This window comes from Poecilia latipinna, unplaced genomic scaffold, assembly GCF_001443285.1.
Source record: "Poecilia latipinna isolate Pla-1442-1.1 unplaced genomic scaffold, P_latipinna-1.0 Scaffold274, whole genome shotgun sequence".
NCBI classification, from domain to species: Eukaryota; Metazoa; Chordata; class Actinopteri; order Cyprinodontiformes; family Poeciliidae; genus Poecilia; species Poecilia latipinna.
This window is the reverse complement of record NW_015112890.1, coordinates 285,228-309,132: the sequence shown is the minus strand read 5'-3', so window position 1 is coordinate 309,132 and position 23,905 is coordinate 285,228. Positions and strand designations below refer to the sequence as shown.

Here is a 23,905-nt window from a genome sequence, read left to right as displayed (position 1 = left end):
TTTTGGGTAGAACATTCTTACAAAATGAAAAATAAATAAATAAATTTTTTAGCATTTTTGTCTAAATTACTGCTCTGAGTAAGTTATTCTCTTAGAAAATAGTTTTTTTTTTTTTTTTAAGTCTGTATACTCCAGTTAATGATTAATCAATTACTGGTGATTATTGTAGAAACTGATTCATCGTTTCAGCATAAATTATTTTCTAGTTCTTGTTGGTCGACCCGCCCATTTCTAATACCGCTCTGAATTTCTGCCCGTATAAAAAAATGCCACTGATCACATTTAACAGAATTTTACTGAAAGTCACAATGGATTTAAACATAACGACAATCATTTTAGGCTGTTTGCTTATCAATAAAGCAGCATAAACTAAATCTACAAAACAAAGCAAACATTACTCATTGGCTACAGTAAATAGCAATTATCTGCAACGCAAAGCTAGTAGTTTTATTTCACACCTCTTTATTCGCTCCTGCTATTTTTTTTTATTTTTTATTTTTATTTTTTGGGAAATGCACAAAGAAAAATAACGTCACAGATTAAAAGCACATTTTGGAGATGACATGATACCCGTGACTCCAGCCAGGACACCAGTTTGGGCATCAGTCCCACCTCACTGCCCTCCTCAGGGTGAGTAATCAGGAAGTCAACATCGTGACCCGTTAGCTTCCCCCTGGAAAAAAATCAAAACACACAGTGTTTACATCTCATTTATACGACCGAGTATTTCATTTTTTTTTAAATTATATGAATAAAGTCATAATATTACCAGAATAAAACAAAAATACCAGAAGCAAGTCATAAAATTACTCAAGATTGTTTTAATGACAGCAAATACTTTTTTTGTATATCACAATTTACAGCTTTTTTTCTTGTTTTATTATTATGTTATTCTTGTAATATTTAACTTTATTCTCATATTATGACTTTTTCTCATATAACTTTTTTCTCAGTATATTGCGTTTATTCTTGTAGTACTACAAATTTATTTTCATCTTAAGACCAGCCCTAATACTCCATGGTACATTTATCAGCAAAATGTTAGGACAAAAAACCATGATATCCATGATCCCGATTGAAGTGCAGATTTCATTTTTGGTTTTTAGGTTGTATTCGATATGAAATTCTCCCGAAGGTGTCATCAGATAAAGCTGCTGATTTCAGACCTTCTGAATCCTCCTGTGAGAACAATCTGAGCCTCTGGTGAGACGGAGGCGACGGCTCTTCCCACAATCCCCCTGATGGCTTCAGCCTCCGCCAGGCTGACCGGCTGCTTGATGTCGTCGTAGTGCTCCAGACCTGCAGGACCACAGCATAGAGGGCTGTGGGAAAACATATTTACCCCCTTGACACGTTTCCTCTGTTTTTGCTTTTATGCCACACTTAAAAAATTATATATATCTATATATATCTCTCTCCTTGGTTCTGTTTTTCTGTAAATCTTTGTTGTTGTTTTTTTCTTTCCCACTATTCCTGTTTTGTTGCACTGCGAAACGTTTTTGTTCTTTGCTATTAGCATTGCCTACTTCACACCTAGTTGCTGATTGCCATCAACTGTTGATTATCCTCTTCCTCAGTGGGCCTACCATTTGTTTCACTTTGCTAGCATTCAATCACTTTTGCTCGTTTTTGCCACAGTCTTGTTGTCTCTTGCACTACTGTCACACTGTCTCCTGGTTTCTATCTGTGGTGGCATATCAAACAATGACTTAATTGGGTCTCAATGAGAAAAAAATGAAACCTAATTTTGTTAAACATAAATCCTGTCACATGTTGAAGCATGTGTGATGCACACATTTTGCACATAATGTGTATAATGTGATGAAGGATGTAGAACTCAGTGTTCTGCTGGGTCAGGACCAGGTACTGAGTGTTACTTTTGTCACAACATTCCTGTTTTGCTTTTCTTTCATATTTAATTATCAACTGACGATCTGAAGATGAAAGTCCACTGCTTAATGATCGCTCTGTATAGGATAGCATGATGTTTGATGTTATTATTGGAGAATTACTTTAACATTTGAGTAGCAATTGTTTGACTTTTTATAGCACAATCCAGTAACTATGTTACGTTCAGTTGCTGTTAAATTACTGGATAAACAGCTCTGAAAAAATGAAGAGACCTGAAGCCTGAACCCCATTGTAAACCTCCAGGTTTTTCCACCAAACATTGATTTCTAAACTCTTCCTGAGTTAAAACATTAGTATTGTTGTCTCTAAATGAACATGAACTTGTTTTCTTTGCATTATTTGAGGTCTGAAGGCACTGCATCTTTTTCATTATTTTGACCAATTCTCATTTTCTGCAAATAAATACTAAATTCTTGCTTGGCGTTTCAGAAGGATGTCAGTAGTTTACAGAATAAAAGAGCAATATTCATTTTACTCAAACATATACATATGAAAAATTAAATCAAAGAAACTGATCATTTTGCAGTGGTCTCTTAATTTTTTCCAGAGCTCTATATTAAATATGACTTAAAAGAAATGTGACATCATAATTTAACGCCTTGAAATGACCAGTTACACCAAGTGTTTGCTAATTGTTGCTGGTTAGTCTGAAGGAGCTGAGAGGGGGAGAGCTGCTCTGTGATGCAGAAACTTGGAAGCTCAGAAACTGCAGCTAAGAGGAGGAGCTTTGCCCTCAGGGGTGGGACTAGGTTCACCCATTCATTTTGCACAGCTGAATAGTTGCCATGGAGATTAAAGGATTTCTCAAACCTGCATGAATCAACAATCAAGGCAACGCTGCAGGTGTGTTTTTGATGAGGGAATGACGTTATAACATGATACAAACTTCCAAAAAGTAACTTTTACACAATTAAAGTTACTTAAAGTGTGTCAAGTGGTAATAATTTGGAGTCATGTTACATAAGAATATCTCTGAATCTTAATCCTTAATATTCTGTACTCTGGTCTGGGAGTGATGTGAGGACCATTAGAGTTTATTAAATAAGATCTAAGGAATAACAGAACAAATTGAAAACACAAAATAGCTCATCTGCCATGAGAACCAGATCAAGTCAGATGTCAGCTGCACTGGATCAAATATAAAACAGGACAAAATTATGTTCACAGTTCCTGAGTGGTAGAAAGTAAAAACCTGCTTGTTGAGCACGGTTGAGCGTTTGCCCCGAGTCTCTCAGTTGCTGCAGGTTGTGGATCCCCTCTCGGATCCATCGGTCCGCGGTCTTTGACCCGACTCCAAAAATACCCGTCAGCACCTGAAGCACAGCAAAAGCTGCATTTACACACCATAAAACGGTTGGTACAGCGTAACTAGTAGAGCTAATTTTGTTGAATGATTACACAAAACTCATACATCACTGTTAAATTGAATTAATGGTTTTCAGCTTAGTGTATTACTCATTTATTTTTAAAAGAACTGCATTATTCAGCTAATTTTATTAGGCTCAAATAATGAAAGCAATGCAAAGGCCCTGTGAAGATAAATTGTTTATCATAATTTTTGCTACTTCCTGTTTCAAATAAAGCACATTTTGGAGGTCTGATCATTCCCCAAAACATTTAAACATCAATAAGCATCAGCAATATTGACTTAAAGTTTTATCTTGATATACATAATACACTTCTTCCAGACACATAAAAAAGCTCCACTTACAAATATTAAATATTATTGCATCTGTAACAAAATCTTTACTTTTGTAATTGGGCTTTCAGATTTTTCTTGAGGGTCAAAATACGAACCATAATATATACAGCTTTACAGACAAAGAGCTGATAAGAAAACATTAAAATCATAATTGCAGGCTTTTCACAGACATAAGCATGACGTTTTATTTGAAAACAGTTCTTCAGCAGACTAAGTTATCCATCAAAAAGTGCCATTTTCATTTCCATACGCTGACACACCTTTAATGCTTTGAACCGCTCAGACTCCTTAGTGGATTCAACTTCACTTGATGTTCCGTTCTCCAAAATGTCCTGAAAAACAGCAGGAATAAAAGATGGTAAAATCAGTTCTATTCATTTAGAAAGAAATAAAAACAAACCCATCCACTGACTTTGATTACTCTGAGTGAGTGTCCTCCCAGGCAGGGCAGGCCTGTGAGTTGGGACATATTAGTGACAGCGGAGGGAAGTGCCTTCAACACGGCGGCCGCCCTGCGGAACGCCACGCCTCTGCCGTCCTCGTCGCTCAGCTCTGCGTTTTCAGCCAGAAGCGATAGAGCATCCTGAGACAACAACAACAACAACAAAAAAAACACAACACAGCTCTGATGTGACATGGAGATTTCAGGAAACAGTCACATGACCTGAGTTAGCTGAGGGCAGGTGCCTACAGTCAGGACAGCGTTGTGGTTTTCTAGGGTGCACCTCCTCTGACAGGCGTAGCCGGGAACGGAGAAGGGAGTAACCTCAGAGTCATTCACTGCAAACTCCTGAAAAACACACAACCAACATATTAAAGAGGCAGTATTTTGTGTTTCCAGGCAAAAGAGTCCATTTCATAGCAGTCAGGGAACTGTTACCTACAAATTGTTGTACATTAGAGATATGACTTAAAAGAAATTTGATTTTGCAATTTAACACCTTGAAATTGGGCCTCTGTCTCTTTAAGAAACTCCTGCTCTATTTGAAGCTCCGCCTTCAGGAAGTCCTCACAACATGGCTCCTTTATTGACACTTTAATAAAGTTTTTTTGCCAGTGTTGCTCTGAGAAGTAGCTCCTGTCATGAGCTCAGCAGATGGACAGTTCCACCAGGTGTTTGCTAATATAAATAATTTTAATGTTATAGGTAACTGAATTTTTGAAATATTTATTTGTCCAATTTATCTGGACAACATGTTTGCATCAACCTATTGTAATCATTTCTTTCTGTCTGTTACAAGATGACCTAAATAATGCTTTCATCCACAAACTGAGCATTTATGAAAATGTTGTTGCACCTGTAGCTTATGTCTGTCCAGTATCTCCACTGGGTGTCCGTCACGCATGCTCTCTGTGTACCAGCTGACGTCCAGCAGGTGGCGCCCTGCCTGCCCTGCTCCCTGAGCCTCCAGCCACATCCTGGCCTCCTGTGCAGTGTTGCTCTCACAGATAACGTGCGTCACGTTTTTACTGTGGGGTGAAAACCGGTTTTCATCTCACAACCACAAACTGGAGACAGGCTGACACAAATTAATGCTTCATTTTAATGTAGAATGATATTTGTGTATGGTTTTCTATTTTATTTGTCAGTAAAAATGTGAAAGGTTTTGAATTTGTTTTAATATTTTGTGTTAGTGCCACTAATTGCAGTTGTAAGCCTTTAGGGCGTCTCCCTGCCATCTAGGGGAAAATGTCCATCCCCTCTTTCTTTGCTAAATAATAATAAGTCAGATTGAATTGAGACCTGCTGTGGACGTCAATTTACAGGTCTTACCACGATAGTCAATTAGACTTTGACCGCTGTAACTCATAAAACATGCTTTGATGAAAAACGTTTCACTTTTCTGCTAGAAAGTAAAAACCTGCCACTTTTTTGGCATACAAAATTGGTTTCCTCTGTCACAATAACAAATTTTGCCAGACGATATAATTTGTTCCAGAAATTATTGCAATAAACAATAATATTGTTATCTTTCTGAGTCCATTTTCAATTAGTATATTATTAGTATTATAATGTTAATAATGACATAATAATAAAAGTTTGCCCTCTCAAAGACATCGTCACGCGTCCATAAAAGCCAGTAAATATCGTTGTCCTGACAAGTTGCAGCTGAAAATATTTTATTCATTAAATTTTATATCAATGTTCTACTTTGTGTTGGTCTATTGAAGTTCGACTAGTCAAAATGTAAAATATGAATACCTTTTCAATGCACTAAATTAGTATAGAAAGTTGTCTATTTTATTTCTTGTCACCGTCAGTGCGTGTTCCCTCACCTGAACAGTTCCTCCACTTGAAATCCTTTCCTCCGTCCGAGTTGAGAGAGAAAAGCTCTTCGACTGGCTCCCATTTTCCTTTCCAATAAGAATAAAATAACTTGAGGGAACTTGTTTGGCTGTGTTGCTGCGCTATTGTGTGTGCCAGCGTTCAGAGTGCCCGAGTTGGCGACTTTCCTCCGCTTTAAAGGAACCATTTTTCTTTTACATGACCCAAAAACCTAAGTTTAATAATTTATTATTTGATAAAAGCGGACATTACGAGCGCGGTTGTCTTGAAATAAACATTTGTAAAAAAAAAAAAAAAAAAAAAAAACGAAAAAAAAAACAAATGAATGTAGTTTAGTCACTGAGTCTCATAAAATCGACTGTCGCCCCAACATCCCTCCAGCAGGTAGAAATACCCGCAATGTTTCAGAGCAGAGGTGGTAAGCAGATGCAGCTGTGCTTGGAGTGCCGCACCACCGGCGGAGCGTTACCAAAATAGTTCCGACTGGAAACAGCACGCAAAGCCAAACGGTGCCGCGTAAATGTTTTTTCTTTATTTTATCTTTTTGCATTAACAGCATAAGAAATGTGGCATCAATATCAGATATGAACTTGAAGAAAACTAGAATAGGGTGCTTAAAAAACCCCCCACACACATAAGTGGAAAAAAGGAACAAACGAGATTATACATAACTGGTAAAAAACAACAACAAAAAAAATAGAAAAATAATAACCAAAATAAATAGGTAAATAAAAGAAAAAGAAAATAAATAAATAAATAAATAAATAAATAACAACAACAACAACAACAACAATAATAATAATAATAATAATAATAATAATAATAATAATAATAATAATAATAATAATAATAATGAGTTTCCAATAGCTTCAGTTTGTTTATCATATGATACAGTTACACTTCTTGTTGTTTATACATAAGAAGAAGTGACAGAGTTCCTTGTGAAAAGTGGGGAAATACAGTATAAGTTTGGTAGGAAAAGGTTCACTAGCAACAGGAATAATTTCAACCTTGAGAGGATTATTAGGCAAAATGCATTCAGGCTATAGCTGGAGTTAAGGCACCAAGAAGAGTCACTACATACAGATGAATACAGTATAAATGTCACCCAGGGTGAGGAGGAAAGCAACTGGACTGAGAAGACAGTAAAGTTCAATCTTCATTTAGAAATCAAGATCCCAGACATACAGGCTCAAACAAAGGATCAAAAAGTGTTAAAAATATATTAATCATCATATATTTCAGTTTATATGATCACTTTTTTATCGAATTTGTGTAAAATTCTAAGTTTTTTATTTTTATTTTCTGTAGGTCATAATAAAAATTACAAGAAGGCTTGAAATATTTAATTCTAAGTCTATGTAATATGTGAGTTAAACCCTGGATTTAGGTCCATCCACCTTTTCAGTGCCTGCTTAGACCAGCTTCCCTGTCAACGCCATAAAAAACACATCCCCACAGCATGATGCTGCCATCATTGGGATAGTGAGATTAAATCTGTGTTTAATCTGAAATTAAATTAAACAAAAGTCTCCAATATTTAATACAGCGTTTGAAGACAATTGGTGGCAGGAAGAAGGGGACTGAATGCAAATGTGGGCCACACTTTTCAGATTTTTAATTGCAAAAATGTTTACAACGTTTTAATTTCGTAAAACCTCAAATTATGGAGTACTTCATGACAGTCTAGGCAAAAATTCCCAGTCAAACAAATCAAAACCTGTGGTTGTAAATTAACAAAATACGACAAAATTTGTATACAAACTTTTCAAAACTAATTTAAAAATACAAAAAGTGTATGAATAAAATCATTAACATTGTATTTTGGGTCTTAAATATGTAAAAATCTCTCCATATGTTCTTGTATGATAAAGAACAATTTAAAGCATTTTGAAAGTTTCAGCAGTTGTTTTGACCGAATAGCTCAAAATTATGTCGTTATGTTTCAGAACTTTTTGTCACTCTAACATGCTGGATTTCTAATGTTTAAAATGCCGACTCATAGTGACCCATTGTGTATTTAACACTGGGATTGAATCACAATCTGTCGGTTTCTGTTTCTGTTGCTTTTTGAGAACTGACTGCAGGCTCTTTATGAGACTTAGGATCTGGAAAGTTTAGAGAACCATCATTTCAACATTTCAGTGATCAGATGTCTGAGCCATGTCATTCTCACTTTTGTCTTGTGATAGAATTTCATCTTCCTGAAATATTCCCAGATCATCTGAATAGTAGGGCTCCCTGTAACTATTGATTATTCATTAATCAATAAATCAGCTAAAAAATGGCATATTCTAAAGATGTCATAGAACCACCTAAACTTTTTCTGTATAATTAGAAATACATTTAAAAAAGGCAAACCCCTCACCACACCCCTCAAGTAATTCAGTTTCTTTTTTAAATGAGAAAATAATAATTTATTACCTAAAATATAATAACATGACATTCCTTTAGTCTATGCTTGATTTGTAGCAAAGGATGTAGATGCAGATTAAAAGTATTTGTAGCTTCAACATGTGAAAAGCTCGGCCCTTTCTGCTTGGCTGTACGGTGTTGGGTTTATCTTTTTATTATTTTATTACAGGAAAAACCTGGAAGAAAACATATTACAAGCTGAAAAAGATTTATATGTTGTTTTTTTTTTTAAAAAAAAAAAAAGGAAAAAGAAAACCTAAAAAAATTAATTCCACTCAAATGTAATTCTGTTACATAAAATACACTGATGTTTATGATTGTGTAACATGGCAAAATGTGACGGCAAAAAATATAGTGAAAATGTATTCGGGAGATTATGAAGACATTCTGTTATATTTATAAGACAGACAAGTTTTGTATAGGCCAAATGCAACAGAAACTGCATCGGACTATTTTAGCTCGGTAAAGTGTGACTGAATTTGGTGAGGTGTGAAGTTGGTCAGCAGTTGTTGTTCTCCGTCTCCTCCCCCTCGGTCTCAGTCATATGACAGCTGACTCTTGACTCCACTTCCTCAAACTTTAAAGTCCGACTCCGGGATTCCAGGCACCGCGTGCGCTCGTTCTCGCTCTCCCCGGAGCACGAACCTGAACGGGGCCTTCATTTGAACGGCAGCGCCGGTGTGAGAGCGTGCGAGAGGAGCAAGGCCCGGAGCTGCACCGCGGAGGCTCCCGTAGCGGTTCGAGGTTCCCCCCGACAGGCATGAGCGGAGGCAGGGGCGGCGGAGCTGCGGTACACCGGCGGCGGAGAGGAGGAGGCGCCGCAGCCGCAGCCCTGACGCTGCTGACGGCGTGGCTCACCTGCTGCGTCAGGTGCGCGGAGGGGGTCAAACCGAGCAACATCGTCCTCGTTCTGGTGGACGACCAGGACGTTGTGCTGGGGGGGATGGTGAGTCGGTGCACCCGGAACCACATGCTTTATTGATTGCATTGATCCTGATGGAGCTCGTGACAGCGGTGTGACATCATCATAAAAACTTTGCACGAACACTTTGAGCTTCAAACATAAACATCCTAAAGTGCAATGATATTATAGCTACTCTGGGGTCTGAAGTCATGTAATCACATGATCTCTAAGTGTTATCAATAAAAATTACCCACTTTATTTTGGTGATTAATGATTAATCACTTTAACCGCGACTACTTGTACAGATGGTGTTATTATGCTACTCGCTGTGAGCAGATGTTTATGCAGGTAGATCAGAAATGTCACACCTTTAACTGATCATCATTTAAATGGAGATGATGACTGATATAATCTTACAACACTCTGACACGAGTGCATTTGGGGAATGCGCCGATCAGGCTTCTCTCCAGCGATATACGGATCTGTGGGTTTCTTTTCAGTCTGACCTGTTGATTACGATGTTTTTCCCCCCCAAAAGATAAAACGTAAAAGAAAAAAAAATGTGCTGCCAGTTTTTGATGATAGCTTTTTTATCTTACATATACAAGATTGTAATCAAAGCCCATATTTCTAATGTCTGCAGGATTTGTACTAAATAAATAAATAAATAAATGCCTCGGTGTATATACTGCATGTTAGGCATGGCCCGGTAGGAAATTCTCATTGTATGGTAATCATAAGTAAAACTGCCACAATGTCAAAGTATTGTGGTATTTACACTAAATCTAAAAATAACCCAGAACATGCACTGCAAAGACAAAATCTCTCCAAGTATTTTTTTCTAGTTTAAATATCTTAGTACACTTGAAATACTACTACTACTACTACTAATAATAATAGTTAATATAATAATATAACTATTATTATTAATAATAATAATAGTTATTATTATTATTATTATTATTATTAGTTTTAAGTCAACAATCCTTGAATATTACATTAGACTAATAATTTTTTCCCCATTTTAAATGAACAAAAAAATGTTATTCAAAAACTGACTTGCAGCAAGCTCCTGTATCCTCCGGAAAGTTACGTGTTAGTCAGTTTTATCTTCATATTTTAAGTGTACTAAGATATTTACATTAGAAACTAGACAAAAACGCTGGATTAGATTTAATTTTTTCTTGTAACTTTCATTTAAAGCAGAAAGCTAGCCAACTTTAGTGTTGAAACTACATTAAAGATGGCAGGTGTCATTACTTTCGTTTCCTCACCAAGACTCAGTTTTTTTCATTTGGGACAATAAATATTGTTAAACAGACAAATTTGTATTTGTTGTAAGATGTACAAAAAACCATAGCAGCCATTTTTTTCAATCAACAGAAACTGGTCTCTCTTTAAATTGTTAGACATTAAGCTGCTTGGAAATGGTAACATTTTAAAACTTGGTACATCAACAGTAAGTGTCCGATGCTTACTGTACCGCTGAGCTTACTGTCAGTAAGGAACACTGGAAAATCGATCAAACATCGCACTGTGTATTCATTAAAAGGCTAAATTCTTGCACAAAGATGGATGACACACTCCTTACTGGTTGTTGGCAGTGATGCTTCATATTGTTGTTTGCCAACCACCATTAAAATCAAGAAGAAAGATCTGAATGCATGTACAGTATGACGTTCCATCCATCTTTCCAGTGTTATTGACTTAAATTTACAAATCTAAACTCCTACGCATACATTTTTAAAATTGACATTATTCTGACCCCGTACACCATCTGTTTTTATGGAGCAAAAAAATATAAATAGTTTTAGTTCATTTGATGGGGGGGAAAAAAGTTCAGGTTTATTTATTTTTGACCTGCCGATCACCAGTCATACCAATGTCTGGTCTATTGATTGCTGCATCTTTAACTTCTTTTGTCAGCTTTCTAGTTTGTTTGCATGCTGGGACACGAGCAGCTCTGCGTGTCTCACACTTCTTGTTTCATTTCGGCAGACGCCTATGAAGAAAACGAAAGAACTAATAGGAGAAGCAGGAGCAACTTTTGTGAACGCTGTGAGTGTTTCAGTCTTTTTACTTTGTCCTTTTCACAGGAAAACCACTTTTTCTTTTTAGCTACAAAGTCTCACAGATGTGCTCACTTTGGTTTTTGTAAATCAACAAGCTTACAAAAGATGTCTTTTCATTTGAATTCAGCAGGAACAGTGTGTGATTAGTTTAACCAAAACCACAAAAATCTCAGTATTTGCCTTTTTTCCCGTTTCAGCTTGATTGTCCATTTTAGTGATGCGTCCTTTTTTCTGCTGTTTTTCACTCTCCTTTCCCAAAGAGGAGGAAATATTTTTTTATACACATGTGCCTTTCAGAGCACTCAGTCACCTTGCAGTAAAAGGCATCATGAAAAGCATATGGATAGTACAAAATAAGAAAATGTTCTGTAGAGGTTTATTATTTATCTACATAGTCATTTGTGTGAGTTAAATCAGTAGATGTCTTGTTTCGTGAGCAGTAGGTGTGTGACCATACATTGATTAAATGATTCAGTTACTTCAGGACAAAAAGGGAAAATATTTATCTAAATTGTCATATTTAGGATTATTCAGGATGATCGAGCTGAATAATCCTTTGAAACACTTTGAAGAATATGCTAACCCTAACCCTAAAATGTTTTGTTTGAGGTTTTAAAAAATAGTGAAAGTTTAAATTCTGCTTTAATGTAAAAAGGGAATTAAAAGTATATTAATTTTTTTTCTGTTTGTTTCTTTATGACTTTTAAGTCAACTGATTTAAAAAAAGAAGAGAAATGTGAAACTGTATTGAACAAATGATCTACTTTTATGTCTTTTGAGATAATTATAAAATATATATTTTGAAATTTAAATGCCCGATGCGTGTAATAACTTAGAAATAAAATGTTTGAATCATATTACTTCTTTGGGTTATGCTGAGTCGCTCTCTTTCTCGTTGCTCCTCCTGTGTAGTTCACGGTCACGCCGCTGTGCTGCCCCAGCAGGAGCAGCATCCTGTCAGGTCGGTACCCCCACAACCACGAGGTGCGGAACAACTCCCTGTCCGGGAACTGCTCCAGCGCTCAGTGGCAGAAAGGACCTGAAGCCGAGGCGTTCCCCGTCTACCTCAGCAAGCAGAAATACCAGACGTTCTTCGGGGGGAAATACCTGAACCAGGTCTGGATTCCCGTCCTGATTTATCCAGACAAAAAGTCTTAGAACAAAACAAAAGGCTTTAAACAAGCTCACCGATGCCTGTTCTGTGTGCTGAATTTTGTAATTTCACATTAGAGGTGGCCATTTATCGTATCGCTTATCATTTATCATTATACATTTTTTTATCGCGATAAGAATTTAGATTTATCGTCACAATAAATCCAGTTAATGACGTTTAAAAACCCCAAAGCCATCCATCTTGTTTCAGTAAATTCTCCACTGTTTATTCAATGAGAGTATCATTTCATATCAATACATTTGAAAATATGATTAAATGCAGTTAATGTGAGCAGCTTGGTGATGCACATCACACTTTTGTTATGTGACTGGGGTCATAAGGTTTGTGTTTGTGGGGCTACAGTCACAGCCATACAGTTATCTAAAAAAGACGTCCTTATCGTCACTTTCATAGAACCACAAAACACATTTTATGGATTAATTACACACAGATGGATGTTTGATTGCCTTTATTTTTATATTTGAGCCTATGTGTGTCATTTTGACTACATTAACCTGATGGTATATTAGGGACACTGTAGATACAAATAAGGCATACATTTTTCTAGAAAAACAAGGACATTTCTGAGCTCCTAAAGTCAAAACTTTGCTAGGGATAAACTCAGAAATTTTGTCATTAATCTCTAAAATTTTCTAGAACAATGTGGACATTTCTGAGTTCGAAAAGTCAAATATTTGCTAGAAAAAACTCAGAAATTTTGAGATTTATCTCAAAAATTGTCTGGAAAAAACTTTAAAAAGTAAAAAAAACATCTGACTTTTTCAAACAACTTTTCTTGTTTTTCTAGAATATTTCTGAGCTTAATCTCAAAAAGATTTTTGGCAGAAATTTACTCCTATTATATTTTTTCTGTCTATACTGGTTTTACTTTGCCATTGCATTAACCTCCAAATTGCACTCAGAAATTTTGAGATGAACCTCAGAAATTTTGAATTTTCTTCTATAAATTTTCTGAACTAGTACAGTGGAAATTTCTCTAGAAAAAAAAAACCCTCAGAGATTTGAGGGTTTCAAAAGCAGAAAATTTTCGAGTTTTGAAATTCAAAACCTTGCAAGGTTTTTGTCTAAAAAATCTCTGAGATTGATCTCAAAAAGCTTTTATGGCAGAAATGTACTCTTCCTTGCTGTTTTTTCTCCCCCGTCTATGCTGGCCCTAACCGCTGCAGTAACCTCTGACTCCCACTGTGTGCTCCATTTTCACCAGTACGGCACCAAAGCCGCTGGAGACGTCGACCACATTCCCCCTGGCTGGGACCAGTGGAACGCCTTGGTGAGTGCTGCGTTAAATCGTCTGTCCTGCGGTCCGTCGCGGCTCTCGCCTCACCAGCGCTGTGTGACGCTGCAGGTGGGGAACTCCCAATACTACAACTACACTCTGTCTGTGAACGGCAAAGCGGAGAAGCACGGGGACAGCTACGAGAAGGACTACCTGACCGACCTCATCGTGAGTCACAGTCACACCCACACACCTGTGACTCCTGCTCACACTCACCCTTGTGATCGGCAGCATTTCATGAAATCAGTGGCTGTTTACGCAAGAATTTACGGCACAGCTGCACAAATCAGCTGCTGCAACGCAGAAATATCAAAAGCTCAGTGATGTGTGAAGTTAATCATCTGCCAGAGAAACAAGTTGCAGCAGTTGCTTACTGAGCTTACTCAACATGTTGGACGTCTTTATGTAGTGATGAGATTTCCTCATCAGGTGATGGTTGATAATCCTTTGGTTTAACCAGAATAACCAGCTGTCTGCTCATGTAGAATTTGTAATCAGCAGTTTATATACATATATATATATATATATATATATATATATATATAAAGAAAAAAAATGTAAGGAATTGTGCTCCTAAAGAGCAGAATGAATCTGTTTTTGTGGGAGGCTTGCTTTTTGCCCTAATTCACTTCCTGGGTTTATGTATCAGGACTCATCTCTACTTGGCTCTAAAACCATCTGAATGAAACTTCATGTGTTCATGTTTATCCAGTTCTCTCCATTTCATTCAGCCTGACCTTCACTGACCTTATGGAGCTCTTTGACTCTTTACTTTTTCAGATTTGTTGCTGTTTTTCAGATCCTTTTTCTTGGTTTGGGTCAAACAGCAGCCTCACTTTTCATTCTTACTTGGTTGTGCATTTAAATAAAGAAAATACTTTAGTTATACCAAAAGGAAATTAAATGTTGTCGCATCCAGAGCCAGTTTTGTAATGTATTTTACACATTGAAATTACAGTACATTAATAGGTAGACCAACCCGCCTGTGGGTATGAATTAATGAGTTGTTGATTTAAAAGCGTGTGGCTGATGGCTACATGATACAGGATGTGCTATAGCTTTACATTCTTAAATTTCTATAGACTTAATTACTTATATTATTAATATTTTTTTTAAAAATCAGCATTATTAAAACACCTTGAGTTTGCTTGTACAATATGCATTTATAAAAAATGAATAAAAATAAATAAATCTTTGTTTCTCCCAAACAGTCGGGGCCCTGGGCTGCTGCCATTGGCTCAGCTCATATCCAAATATCTTCAAAGAGTCATTGAGATGTTAGAGTAGGGGATATGATGGGCTCAACCTCCTCCTTTTCAACTCCTGAGGGATTTGGGGTGATAGTTCAGCTGTTATTTGAGCTTTTGAGATGCTAATCTTGTACTACCAGTTGTGAAAACAAAACCTTTTTGCCACGGTTACACATTATAACAACTCTCCAAAAATACAAAAAGTAAAAGCGAACATTCTTCCAGCAGCACAGCGTCTAAAACCAGTGGGAATAATTGTCCAAACATGCAACGCCTCAACCAAGAACACTGAAAGTTAAAAAAAAAAAAAAATCAGAGCTAAGGTGACGGAGACATTCCAACATGCTGTTAGCATAAGCAACAGAAATAAAAGGTTTTCACATCCCTTTAACCTTTTGATGTTCTGCTATGCTACAACCACCAACTTCAATGTATTTTATAATAGTGAATGAGTGAGTGTATAACTGAAGTTGATGGAATAACACATGGTTTTCTGAATCTGAAAGGCCATTGTTTTCAACCCCCGATCCAGAACTTTGTGGAATCGTCTTTTTCTGCTGCAGTTTCAGATGCGAGGCTTTTAGGGAATGTCTCACCAATCAGCCTCATACACCTACAGGCTGACATTTGGCCTATTGATCTTTGCAAAATAACTCCATTTCACACGTTAACGACATTTAAAAGTAGCTTAACTTTTATAATTGTCCCCACAAATTAACATCCTGGCACCATGTTTAATTCGCAACAGGAAGTTGTGGTTGTTTGGAAGCAATCTGATTGGCTGAGATAGATTTGGCTTTGTGCTACTCTGCCCCCTACGGGTTTGGCATGTTTAAGACGTATTTGTGCGGATTCATGTGGATGAAAACTCTTCTGAAACTAATCCAGTGTACGATGTTATTTTCTTAAAACAATGTAGTGGAGATATAAACATTTTTATAAAGACCAGGTTATATGTCGCATTGTCAGATTGGAGAAATTATTTAAATAGGAATTCTCCTACCTCAGATTCCTAATTTGATTCCGGCCTGGACTTTGACTGGGTCAGTGGATGGAGCATGCTCAGCTTTCTGCATGTTCTCTCTGGGTATCCCTGGCTTCCTTCCTGGCGTCCAAAAATAAGGATGTTACTTTAATCACGCTCTCTAAACTTCCCTTGCGTATTTTGCGTGCGTCTCTCTTCTTCTCTCTTCAAGTCACTGTAACACACAAACTGAGATCAGTAGAATGTGAATGGTATTTCACGCTGTGGAACGAGGAACATGATTTCCAGCAGAAACGGCTTCCGTTCTTTTCTAAGCGAGCGGTGACCATCCTGGCATGTCGACACGGGCTGATGATGAAAATGTTAGTTATGAAAACATTGGTTTCCATATCTACAGAGCTGGTCCAAATCATCAGAGCGCTTGACGATTAAACCAGAACCATAATCGTCTTGTCAGCTCATAAACCAAACAGATGCGTATCTTGTTATCACAGGAAGTCACGCTCCCTTATCTCCTGATGACGAGATAATGTTCTTGTTATCTCCAGGAAGCCACTTAAAACGGACTCTTAAAGGGCAAGGCAGATCTCTGCTTCCACACAGTCCCACTCTACAAGTGAAGATGCACCGATTTTTAACGGCCAAACAAACAGGTTCAGAGGGCGAGTTAAATTTAACCAAGAGAGAAATACTAAAACAAATCACCATGGTTCGTGACGGTGAGTAGGAGGTTTGGCTTCTGAGAAGAAGGAAGTGCTGTGTGGTGCAAACTAAATCAGTACTATCACGAACAGAAACGCAACATGCTAAAATAAAAAGTATTCACTCCCTTGGATGTTTTTATCCATTTTGTTGCTTTTACAAATCAGTCATAATCAATAAATTTTTTTGCCAAATAAACATCCTTTAGTGCAGGTGTGTTCAAACATTTTTTGCCGTGGGCTAAAGTTGGCAAGGTAAATTGAAAGGGGGTAAAAAAAAAATTACATTTTAATTTTAGTTTATTTATTTTTGTTAAGAGGATGAATCCAGACTTATTTACAGAGGAGCCAATGCTTACTCACACAGGAAATGAATGTTGGAAGGTGGTGCACCACCAGAGATCTTCCTGTGTGAAACGCATACTGAGAACCAAACGTGTGTGTTTCTGGTCGGAGCCTCAATTTAATAGTTTGACTTTACATCAGAGCAGACGTTCTCACAGAATGACATGTTGTGACAGAATTACCTAAACCTTTAAACTACAACTGATAACATGACAGAAAGGCTTTTTGTTTCAAACTGAGAAGCAACACTTATTCCTGGTGCTACTAAAATAATAGAATATGTTAATTGTTGCACTCTATAATTTTTTATTATTTTGGTTTTAACTGACAGACATGAAGAATGAGGGAACACAGACGAGCCTATCACAGTTGGTTTTATTTCTTAGCTAAAGATATTCAAAAAAAGCAATAAAAACTGAATCTACTCCGGTCTGTCCATATGAATATTATACAAAGGACATTGAACAGAAATATATTGGCGTTTTAAGCAGTGAGGAAATAAGCACTGTTCTCTGATTGGCTCGGTTTAAATTCCACTGGAGTAATCCAGTTTTATGGTAGAAAGCCCAGACTATGCTGTGAATGGAGATGAGAATCAAGCGGAATTTTGTAGGAAGACAATGGAGGGAAGAAGGTTGTTGCTGAACTGTTCATAAAGATGTACTTTTTTGGCAAAAAAGAAACGCCTAAAAACATGTAGAACAGTGAAGGACCAGTGTAGACTACCACTGTGCCACTTCCTGAACCTCTTTAAACCATTAAATGTTGCAAAGTCCAAATCCAACCAACAGGTTCCTTCTTAATGAGCGCTGAGTTGAGCTGAAGGGAACCAAGCTTGAAAAACAGCTGACAGGTCTGTCACCATGGAACGGCTGAGACTGTTGAGTCTTTTACATCTTTGATCAAAACCCGTTTTTATTCTGTTGATTCAGAGTTTGACTTTCTTTTATAATGACAGATATGACGTATATTTGTATTTTGTTATTTTGCTTTATGTAATTGAACTGCACAGCCCTTGGGTAAACAACTGTTGTTGTCATGTGCTATATTGATATAATAATCTTTTTTGTCCCCATTTCAGCTGAACCGTTCACTCAGTTTCCTGGATGACAGAAGCCCCCAGCATCCCTTTTTCATCATGCTGGCGCCGCCGGCGCCTCACTCCCCATGGACGGCGGCACCGCAGTACCAGAAGGAGTTCAACAACGTGCAAGCCCCCCGAGATGGCAGCTTTGACAAACTGGGGAAGGTAAGAACATGGATGGTGTGTCACATCCAACATGAGGCCTGCTTTTAGTCTGGATCTCTGAGGAACGCCTGTCATGTCCTTTTCTTTTCTGTTTGCTGTTTCCAGGACAAACACTGGCTGTTGCGTCAGCCTGTCAACCCCATGCCTAACAGCTCCCTCACATTCTTGGACAATGCCTACAGGAGGAGGTAGGAACAGGTGGAGTGGGATGGAGTTGTGCTTTAAAAAAAAAAATCTCCAAACACAAAATAAACAAAAATGCAGATGTACAACGTTCACTGTAAAAAAAACCTTGGAACTGGTAGAACCGGTTGGAACACGCAACATTTTGCAGCACTTTCTGCACCAGAATGCTTCTGCAACCTTTTATAAACAAATGTGTCACCTCCAGTAAATTATAAGTCCATCTGTTTAATTTCCTTGTTATGAAATATTCAGCAGTCAGCCATCAATGGTGAGACAACAAAGTGGGATCGATTGTGGATGATGGCGACATGTAGAACCAGAGCGGAGTCTCCTTCAATTGACGGAACATAAGCACGGAAAACTTTATCAATATTCTGCTAATGTCCCAGTTTCACAAATGCAATGTTTTCATTAAACAAGGAACACAGTTAAAATCAAACATGAGTAAGTTTGTTCACAAGATAAATCATTAAAAAACATGGAGCGCCACAATCCAACTACTTTCGGTCTTTTTCTTCTTCTTCTTCATGGTCTGCGCCAGCAGCAACATCATGTGGCTCCTGTGAGGTGAAAAAAAGTTTCCATTGCAGTTTTGCGAGATAAACCAAAAACAAACTCACCTCTTGCTAGTGCCAAGATGTTTTCTTGACAAACGAGTTTTTTTTTTTTAAATCGCCGTGTTTCCATTGAGCAAATTTATTTTCAAAATGTCAGCTTGTGCAAATATATGGCCAATGGAAACACAGCTAGCGCTGAGCTGGATGTAGGTTGACTGATCCAGGTCTGATCAGAATCACCTCACTCACTGTGGCAGCTGACATTCCTGTGGACCCCACACAACCTGGACACAAACTGTTCAGTGTTTTACCTTCAGACCACAGCTACAACAGTGACACTTTCTGCCCCACTCTATCACCCTGACCAACACTTGAGAGTAAAATTGTGTTGAACCTGCCCTTCTGCATTTTGTTCAAAACTCTCCTCATCCGACTCTCTGACCAGACGTGATGCTTCGTTGTGTTGAGACTAAGGTAAAATGTTTCACTCCTGCAGGTGGCAGACGCTGCTGTCTGTGGATGACATGGTGGAGAAGCTGGTGAAGAAACTGGACAGTATAAACGAGCTGAACAACACCTACATCTTCTACACCTCAGATAACGGCTACCACACAGGTCTGCTCCGGTGGACCACTGAGAGCGTCCTCAACTTTCATTTAGCATCTTTTAAAAAAGACATTTGTGTCTCGTGAGATTTTAGTTTATTTTCAAAAAAATATGCACATCCCATTAACACAGAAACAACAGTTTAAAGCTGCAACAGACGTTCATCTTTTCAAAAATAAATACATAAATAAGCAGCTTCACGTTGTGTTTTGTGTGTTTACACTTGAGTTTAGTTTTTCTGTCCGATCTGTCCAGGTCAGTTTTCTCTGCCCATCGATAAGAGGCAGCTGTATGAGTTTGACATCAGGACACCACTGTTGGTCCGTGGCCCTGGCATCAAACCAAACCAGATGATAAAGGTAACAACCATCTTCCACCTACGCTGATTTTCAGCTCTTTCATATGAGTCATTGTAACATTCCTGTTTTTTTGTGTTTTTTATGTCTCTCTTTCAGGCTCCGGTGCTGAACATCGACCTCGCCTCCACCTTCCTTGACATTTCTGGCGTCAACCTGTCCACCATCAACGTGGACGGACAGTCTTTCCTCGCTCAGATGGTCAGCTACCTCATTCCGCTCACCGACATGTTTTCCTTTTATTATTTCGAGTCCACCTTAAATCCTGACTAAGGTTTCTGTTCAGGCCCCGTCGCTGCGGAACAGCACGGCGCGACCGTTCTTCCTCGTTGAATACACCGGAGAAGGAAATCCAACCAAGGACCCGACTTGCCCCAAACTTGGCCCCGGAGTGTCTGTAAGCAAATGCTGACGTCTTCAAAAACGCACAAGAGAGATTTGCTCTTGGTTACAACATCACCGATCTAAAAACCAGGACCTGTACGCACAGAGATCCTTATGATGTCAGATCTAGTTCTCACTTGTTCAGATTTATAGACAAACTTCCACTCAGCCTAAAAAGTCTGACTGGTTTGAGGAAGTGTGAATGTAATGTTACATCATCTAGTTGATATTAACACCTGTCAACTGTGATTTCCTGCCTTTGTAAACTTGTTTGATCTGGAAAACGGCCAACATGACATGGGAAAGGAAAGGAAGCAAAAACCAAACGGGAGCAGAACCTGCTGTTGCCACGGCGCTGTCCGTCTCCACTCTGTTGGTTTTTCCATATTCCCTGCGTAAGACGCTTTCAGCCTCTCTAAAAGTTCCTCCTAAATGTGCCGAGAATTTTGTCTAAAGAGCTTTGTGAACACATTTCATCTGACAGAGGGAAAATTCAGTGCAGCCCATCTGGTGGGAGGAAAAAACCAACTTGTGGCCACGACCATAACTTAATAACTCAAACCCACGACTTGTCCAATTCGTCACCGTGACTTGTTTAATTAAGTTGTTCCCATGAGATACGGAGCCATGTCCACAAATTAAAGAAGTTGTTTCCATGAGTTAAGTCTGGAGCAAAATTTTCATTTTTTTTTTTTTTGTATTGTCACCAGATGAGCTCCATAAAATTCTAATAAAAACTTTAGAATTAAAAAAATCCTATGATTTTTCACTAGGACCACTAGAACTGCTTCCAGACTTAGGATTCTTTGTGTATTTATATTTCTGTGTTTTAAATTGCCATTCCTGGATGCTGGAATTTACAAGGAATAAGTTCCAGGTAAAATGATGAGTAAAATTTTTGTAAATGATCATGGCATGCAGAAAGAATGTAATCTAAACACTCACTGAATTTTGTGAGCTTTTTCTAAACGTGTTTAAAATGGGACGTGTATCGTGTATTTTAATGGGATTTTCTATATGAGTCCAATGCAATTTAACGTGTAATTAGGAAGTGGAAGAGAAGTGCTCCGTTGTTTTCAACACTTCACTTCAGAAATCTGTTGTCACTTTGATTTCCAAATGTGTGCATACCAAGTGAACTTTAACTCGTTTTTCAGCAATGTTTCCCAGACTGCGTGTGTGAGGACGCCTTCAACAACACCTACGCCTGTGTGCGGACGCTCGACGGCAAGCAGGACCTGCAGTACTGCGAGTTTGCAGACAGCGAGGTAACGGCGACTTGGGACCTGAACCTTGGACTGGTGTATGTGAACAGAGACTGTGTTTAAACCTGTTTGGTATCTGCAGTCTTTTGTAGAAATGTACAACATGACTTCAGACCCACACCAGCTGGAGAACATCGTGAAGAAGGTGGATCCGTCAATCCTCCAAGACATGAACCAGCGGCTCATAAAGCTGCAGTCCTGCATGGGGGACAGCTGCCGTAACATCAAGTAGTGAGGACGACGACGAGCGTCCTGCCACGGTCAGAGGGAAACGCCAAGCGCTCTGATGTGTCCAGACAGGTAGACAGACATTTTGATTGGCTTACAGAGGAAATAAAAGAGAAGTCCCGGCTGAAGTCCATTCATAATTGCGTCAGTTTCAGGCTCCTGCTGTTGTTCACTTTTCATATTTCTGGATGCCACCGTTCAGAGGAGAAAACTCGTTTTCTTTTAGGTTTGTACTCAGAGCTGATGGGAATGGTTCACTCTAATAGTTCTTAAAAATCTTTGAGTTTTTGAGTAGTGAAACTCCTGTCGTCTGTATACCATCTCGGAAAGCTGGGGGTCATCCAATATGGCCGCCATGCACATGAAACACAAACAAGTTGCAGTATTGATTGGTTTATTTATCTGATGGTGTTGAGATGAACCAGTGACAAATATTGTCCTGTGACCTTAACTCTAAAGTGTCTGAATGCATAAAATGCTAATAAATGCATTGCTATTTCTGGTTAATAGCAGTTAGCTAGCTCACTTAGCAAAACAACTGCCTAGTTCTGCTGGATTTTCTGACCTTTAAGGCAAACAGACCATTAACTTAGCAACAGCTAGCCTAGCTTATAGCAGCTAACGGAACAAAAAAAAAAAAAAAAAAAAAAAAAAAAAATATATATATATATATATATATATATATATATATATATATATATATATATATATATATAATATTGTTCTTCTGCTCAAAAGCAACAACCTACATGACAGGAATGAATAAACAGCTAGGTTTTACATTCAGCCTCATTAAAAAAGCTTTAATTAGCGCTTGACAAATCAAAATGTCTGCCGCCTTTCTGAGTGGTGCCTGGTCATCTCGTCCTTTTAAAAGCGTTCTTTTTGTCTTGTAAAGCACACTTCTTTTTTTGAAATCCATGCTGTGACATTTTGCATCATGTAACATTCACTATGAATGTTCAACCTTCTAAATGTTTGATTATACCTAAGACATAAGTATAAGAAGCTATCAGACATAACAGCGATTTGTTTCTGATGGTGACGTCCAGCCAAAGCCTCGTCCGTTCTGTCGTTACTCTGGCCAGCTTTCTGTTGAACTAAATGAGACTTCAGTTGTTTTTTCATTTTGTCTTTTTGGATCTGATGTCTCCCACTTCATACACCAGCCACCATTAGACAGTTGGTATGATGCATGTTTGTCACCCATGTGTAGTGAAGTGTAACTCAAAGCCACAGTAAACTGTAGAACTCGTCTGTGTTTTCATGCAGATCTTTTTATATCATTTATTCTCTGCAGCACTTTGAAGAAAACAAATGAAAACAGAGTTTGCCTGGAGTCGGACACTCAGTCCCGTCTTGTGCCTTGAGATGTGAAAAATTGGCATTTTATACAAAAGTTTTATACGATTTTTTTTTTTTTTTTTGGATTATCCATGTTGTGTTTTGGAGGTGAAGGATGTTCCCTGTGTTCTTGAATGTCTTCTCTGATTTCTGAATAACTGGAAAGGGATTTTTTTTTTTACCTTTAATCTTGTGTGCCTTTTTGTTTTTGCACAGAATATGTGTAAATTGCCTTAAATGTGAATGGATTTGCACTGTGATGATTATTGATCATTAAAATAAAGATCATTTTACTATGATCATGGGAGTATTTTCTTTATTGTCACTGTCAATTCAGGTCCTGTTGGCAGGGGCGGAGCTAGACTTTTAAAGTTGGGGGTGCCAGGGCTACCTCTGGGGGCGTGGCAAAAGTTAAAATGATGTGTGTATACATCTATATATTGATCTATCCAGTTGATAGATCAATATATATATATATATATATATATATATATATATATATATATATATATATATATATATATATATGCACTCAAGTGCATTTAATCATATTTTAAATAGACATATACGTCTCATTAAAAAAATAATCAAATATTCGGTTAAACGACTGGAAAATTGTAAACCCTTTGTCATTTGATAGGTTATAATTAACACCCCTGACTGGAGCACATAGGCAGACATTACAGACTTTACGCAAAGAGTTCATTG

The 23,905-nt window shown here is 37.9% G+C and overlaps 2 protein-coding genes across 2 annotated transcripts in view; one reads left to right on the top strand and one right to left on the bottom strand.

Moving 5' to 3' along the window:
• polm (polymerase (DNA directed), mu) overlaps positions 1–6,437 on the bottom strand; it is a 21,635-nt gene extending 15,198 nt beyond the window's left edge. The window contains exons 1-8 of the mRNA XM_015033596.1: positions 5,891–6,437; positions 4,912–5,083; positions 4,305–4,403; positions 4,026–4,196; positions 3,874–3,945; positions 3,104–3,224; positions 1,167–1,299; positions 571–673 (exon numbers count right to left, since the gene is read on the bottom strand). Coding sequence (XP_014889082.1) covers positions 571–673; positions 1,167–1,299; positions 3,104–3,224; positions 3,874–3,945; positions 4,026–4,196; positions 4,305–4,403; positions 4,912–5,083; positions 5,891–6,087 — 1,068 coding nt within the window. The 5' untranslated portion in view covers positions 6,088–6,437. The remainder of the gene's footprint in view (positions 1–570; positions 674–1,166; positions 1,300–3,103; positions 3,225–3,873; positions 3,946–4,025; positions 4,197–4,304; positions 4,404–4,911; positions 5,084–5,890) is intronic.
• Positions 6,438–8,673: 2,236 nt separating this feature from the next.
• Positions 8,674–22,339, top strand: gnsb (glucosamine (N-acetyl)-6-sulfatase (Sanfilippo disease IIID), b). The gene is made up of 13 exons (XM_015033622.1): positions 8,674–9,261; positions 11,218–11,277; positions 12,204–12,407; positions 13,670–13,735; positions 13,811–13,909; positions 18,104–18,271; positions 18,377–18,459; positions 19,511–19,629; positions 19,876–19,979; positions 20,076–20,177; positions 20,263–20,373; positions 21,518–21,628; positions 21,708–22,339. Exons 1-13 carry the CDS (start codon positions 9,076–9,078, stop codon positions 21,855–21,857), a joined length of 1,563 nt encoding a protein of 520 aa, XP_014889108.1. The 5' UTR covers positions 8,674–9,075; the 3' UTR covers positions 21,858–22,339.
• Positions 22,340–23,905: the final 1,566 nt, after the last annotated feature.